This window comes from Aulonocara sp. 'chitande type north' Nkhata Bay, linkage group LG9 (genome assembly GCF_057382095.1).
Source record: "Aulonocara sp. 'chitande type north' Nkhata Bay isolate Kocher_YH1m ecotype deep benthic linkage group LG9, A_spYH_male_GT1.1, whole genome shotgun sequence".
In the NCBI taxonomy this organism is placed as follows: Eukaryota; Metazoa; Chordata; class Actinopteri; order Cichliformes; family Cichlidae; genus Aulonocara; species Aulonocara sp. 'chitande type north' Nkhata Bay.
In genome coordinates, this window is record NC_141352.1 from 17,339,211 (window position 1) to 17,344,078 (window position 4,868).

The window sequence follows — 4,868 nt, forward strand, 5'->3', positions numbered from 1 at the left end:
GGGGGTGGAGGGGGACGTGCTGCGCTTATTTGAGAGCCAACAACCATCGTGCTCTCTGGACCCTGCGGTTTGTCAGCGTTCCTCCCAGGTGAGCTCACACTGGGCCACCCTCCCCTCCCCTCCTTTTCTGCCCAAGCCAGGAAGAAACAGCGTCCGCAGCTCTCTCCGGCTTGACTCATACAATATTTTGCTGGTAGTCAAAACAAAATTAGCAGTGGTTTGTTATTTCTGGTTAGCTCATCCATGACCCCCTGTCTTCACTACTTCTCAAGAGGGGAGGGGGGATGTTTAGTTGCCACCTTTCAGTTTCTGAGTATTAGGATGCTGAGGATCCTTCTGGTAGCTACATTTACAGTAATATTCAAGTTCAGTGACATTACTGAAGTGGTAGATGATCCACTCTTCAACTCTTGGTGAGCATCTCGACTGTCCAGCTTTCCTGTTTTGTGTGTGATCCTGTACTTGATCAGCTGAACTTTTTTTTTTTTTTTTTTTTTACTTTTCGGCAAAAACAAGCGAAATAAGGCAATGATATATAGGTTAAAGGCTTAAATAGTATACTTAGGAATCCTAAAAAATCAACTACAGTATAATTTTAAAGATTATGGAAAATGTTAAGGAGAAAACATTAGAGGGATTAAAAATGACTTGACCCCATCTTTAAGTAATCTTTCATGCTTTCTTACTAAAAGAACAACTTTGGTGGCTTTGTTACTGTTGCTCACGCCACCATTGAGCTCACAGCCTAGATAATGGCGCCATCCTGTGTTGAGCATATGCACTACAGGTCCACTTGCAAGATTTGGATATACAAATGTTACACTGCACAACGCTTTGGTTGGTGCTTCACCAAGCTGCTAAGGGTAGAAATGCTAATATGGGTGGGGTGATGCACTGACAAACAAGCCTTTAAGAAGCACAACAATGTATTTATGTTGCTCTCATCACTGGTATATTATACTACACACACTTGAGGGAAATCCTTTATTTTATTAATCTTGTCTTTCAGTTTCTTCTCAGATTTAAAAGTCATGTGAAAACATCAAGAGATAATTCTGCTTTCATTAATATTTGCAGATTACCTACTGTATTGCACATTGTAAGAATAAATAGGTAAAGAAAAAATAAAATAGACATTCAACCACATATATTATTGTCTAGCTAGCCACCAATAGTGCAAATGGTACCTTCAAAACCTCTAAAAGCTCCTTTATTTTATCTCCGTGTGAAATCGTTAGGCCGGTTGAATCTGTGCGTGTCTTTTTGAACCCTTTTACACTAATTTGAAAAAGAAATTCTTCATTAAGGTTTCAAGAAGTTCTTGATTCTTGCAAGTGACTTTGTTTCCTTTCCCGGGTCGTCCACCTCATCCTCTTCGCGCTGCACCCTTCTGGGATGCAGTTGGACGTAGTACAAAATGAGGCACACCAGTCCCAGCACTGAGCATCCACAGATTAAACCGCTGATTGTCAGCAGCAAAGTGCTTGTTTGCAGCTCCGGCTTCAACAAAGCCATCAACGACGGCGACATAATGTTAATAACGGTGCAGAAAATGTAGTAGGTGGTCATGGCTACTTTTGTGTCTTGTCCTTTCACATTAAAAAATGTGAATGTCAGGATGACTCCTGCAACTGCCCTGTAGAGAAACTCCAGGCTTCTGCTTGAGCAGAATTTGGTTTCAAGCAAGTGTGTCCATATTGTTGCCAGCAGCCAGAGGACAGTGAGCGCTACTGTGGTGTAGATACTCAGTATGAGAAGGAGGCTGTAGCTGAGAATGAGGCTGGTGATGGTACAAATTTTGTAGAGGAGGTAGATTGCTGTGGGGAGGCCAGAGGGCATTTCTCTGATATAGGGGAGAGATCTCCGCAGGCAGCGGCGATAGTCCACCAGTGACCATGCAATGTTACAGAAGGAGAAGGCCACAGATAGACCTGAAAGACAAGAACAGGCAGTGTAAGTAGTGATTCTTCAAGTTCGCACACATGTGTAGAGTATCTTTTGTCTCTACTTACACTGCATGACTGAGACCTCGTTGTGGCCCAGTAATATGTAAAGCTGTAAAAGGAGCTGGGGGGCACTCTCCAGGAAAGTCTCAAAGAGCTTGAGCATGCTCAGATCGGTGGCCACGCAAAACAGCTTCTTGTGAACTTCCCTCAGCTTATCCACCCCATCGCCATTTGATTTCGTCCAAACCACTTGGAAACCCTCTTTCAGCAGGTGGTAATACCTAGAGACAAGGCAAACACAATGAAAACAAACAAGCTGCCACCCTGCAGTGCACGTGTTATTGCATAGCATGCTATTGCTGCATAGACGGTGATTCATTTGTAAGGCTTTTATCTTAATGCCATACAACAAGTTGAACACAGCTTGAATGTGGGCATTCCAGTTTATTAAATACCACTTTGTCAATGTGCGTGATTATCATAAAGCACGTTTTGACTCACAACATGCAGGCACTCCTTTTTGTAGGTACAGCAAGCAACCTCAAGTTAATTTGCAGGTGTTAAACTCAAAGGTCATATCCTACTTCGGCTACTGTGGTCTCATGAAAGCTGTAATTTTAATGGCATACCTGGTAAAGATGCCAAATCCAAATGCATGCAGGACAACAAGCCCAGGTTTTGACATGTCTGATATTTCTTTTTTTCCTTCAGGGTTTAAGAGAGGGTCATTCAAGTCATCCCAGTACCAGGCATAGCTGAAGATCTGAGTAACCAGTAGCCCGATCAGAATAAACATCACGGTGAACCCAGTCCAGACGTATTGTTCCTCTTGAAAATATTTCACAGCCAGTACAATGTCTGTCCAAATGTCCCCGACATACAGGAAGACTCCAGCGATGGTTAATAGCCATCGCACTTTGGTGTACCGAATGTCTGGCTGAAGCATCGTGTTGTCACTTGAAACTTGAAGTATCCGTCTGTGTTGCAGACAGATGTGCTTTTGCCTGAAGTTCAGTTTTGCTTTGAAGGGTCTGGAGAAATGCTGCTGTGGACCCTTTCCAGTGTTTCAGGGGCCATTCTGGTCAATCTGCAAAGAAGGCACACAAAGAAAGACATATATATAATATACGTGTGTGTGTGTAACATTTTGTCTTGTACAAACTGCTGCTTGTTTTTGTCATTGATATGAAATGCAGCGTGACTTTAGTCAGGTGCTGCGTGATACTGACCTTTGATCCATGTCATGAACACATAAAAAAGTCCTGATAAGCACTTAATTTATGTAATAGAACAATTATTGATTATTTCTATCAGGGCAAATCAGAGCATTAGAACTCTTACATAAGAGACTGGATTGTTCTTACATTTCACACAACAAATAAGCCAAATCTATGTTGTTCAATTAGGAATTTTCAAAAGCTGGCAAAAGAAACATTTTGAATAAAACAGCACTGCAATTAAAAAAAAAAAAGTTTATGTTCAGGTAGCTGATTTATAAAATTTTCAGATGTCATTTACAGATCTGTTTGATAATATTCAGTCTACACAGTTATCATTGCGTGTTATCACACTGAAATCAGGCTACAACAAACACACACAAGCATTTTAACTTACCAGTGCACTCTGAGAGGAGAGAGGTGTTCATTCAGGGAAGGAAACTGTAAATGCCGCTGTCCTTTCTCTTTTAAAGGGCTCCACCTCACATAACTATACAGTCAGGTCGGAAATGTGTATACGTGTATAGGAACAGGGTCACAGTTCACACTTCCCTGTAACAGTTTCATATCTGATATCACCAGCAAGTGACGAAATGCCCGGGTTTCCACATATTTTAAAACTTGATAACAGAAAACTCGTGCACGACGATCTGTGTACATACCTTTTAATTGCTCTGAGCACATAGGCGTAGACAGGTGAAGTTATGTAACACCTCAGCGGATTTCCTGTAATCTGAATGATTACTGCAAGCATGTGATTACCTTTGCCTGAGCTCAATAAGCAGCTTGCCCTTCCCTTTTTCCAAAAGTGAAACATAGAAATGGCAAAAATAGAAATTAGTTTAAAAAAATAAATAATATATTGATAGATAAACATTGATATTGGCATAACAATGACTACTGTAGCTTCCTTTTATGACAACAGGCACAGGATCCTCACTGTAAGTTTTTGGATCTTGTCAAATATTCAAATAGGCTAAATCATATATTCATATGTTTTTCATTTGTTCATAAGGGAGCCAAGATTTGAGTTCCTCCCTTGCTATATACATAAAAATCACATGAGGGCAACAAACACTGTGGCCTGAGGCCGGGTGTGGCTTTGCCCTGTATATTTTCTGAGTCAAATAAGCAGCTGATATCATTAAAACCTCTGGCATATTGATCAGAGGAAGGTGTTAATCAGTTTCACCTGCTTTAGTGTTAATGAAATTAACAACAGGTGCACTAGAGGAGCAACAATGAGACAGTGTCCTAAACAGACCACTGACATTTTTCCCTCTTTGTTTTTTCTGACTGTTTGTTCACTAGTTTTGCATTTGGCTAGGGTCGGTGTGACTACTGATATCATCAGCCGATACCTGGACCCTACAGAGGTTGCACAGGCAATCCGCCTTCTCCAGGATGGCACATCAATATGTGCCATTGCCAGAATATTTGCTGAGTCTAAGTCTAAGAGCATGGAGGAGATTCCAGGGGACTTATTCTATTCAGTTATTCTAGAAGCTGAATAGGGCCTTAACCCATCAGCAGGACCGTAACTGTTTCTTTGTGTAAGGAGGAACAGGATGAGAACTGCCAGAGCTACAAAATGACCTCCAGCAGGCCAGTGAAGTGAATGTCTTTGTCAAGACAAACTTCATGAGCGTGGCCTGAGGGCCTGATGTCCTCTTGTGGGCTCTGTGTTCACTGCCTGGTACAGTGA

At 41.6% G+C, this 4,868-nt stretch overlaps 1 protein-coding gene across 1 annotated transcript; it reads right to left on the reverse strand.

Annotated features, from left to right (window-relative positions):
* Positions 1-1,008: 1,008 nt before the first annotated feature.
* On the reverse strand, positions 1,009-3,025 carry xkr9 (XK related 9). Its single transcript, XM_086305137.1, has 3 exons — positions 2,576-3,025; positions 2,013-2,227; positions 1,009-1,931 (listed from the first exon to the last, which is right to left on the reverse strand). The coding sequence occupies exons 1-3, from the start codon at positions 2,890-2,892 to the stop codon at positions 1,303-1,305; spliced, it is 1,161 nt and encodes a 386-aa protein (XP_086161263.1). The 5' UTR covers positions 2,893-3,025; the 3' UTR covers positions 1,009-1,302.
* Positions 3,026-4,868: the final 1,843 nt, after the last annotated feature.

Coding starts and splice junctions, on each gene's coding strand:
- xkr9 (XM_086305137.1), bottom strand. CDS start 2,892: ATGCTTCAGCCAGACATTCGGTACACCAAAGTGCGATGGCTATTAACC. Junction 2,228..2,575: donor GGATTTGGCATCTTTACCAG/GTATGCCATTAA, acceptor CCTTGTCTCTAG/GTATTACCACCTGCTGAAAG. Junction 1,932..2,012: donor CGAGGTCTCAGTCATGCAGT/GTAAGTAGAGAC, acceptor CTTGTCTTTCAG/GTCTATCTGTGGCCTTCTCC.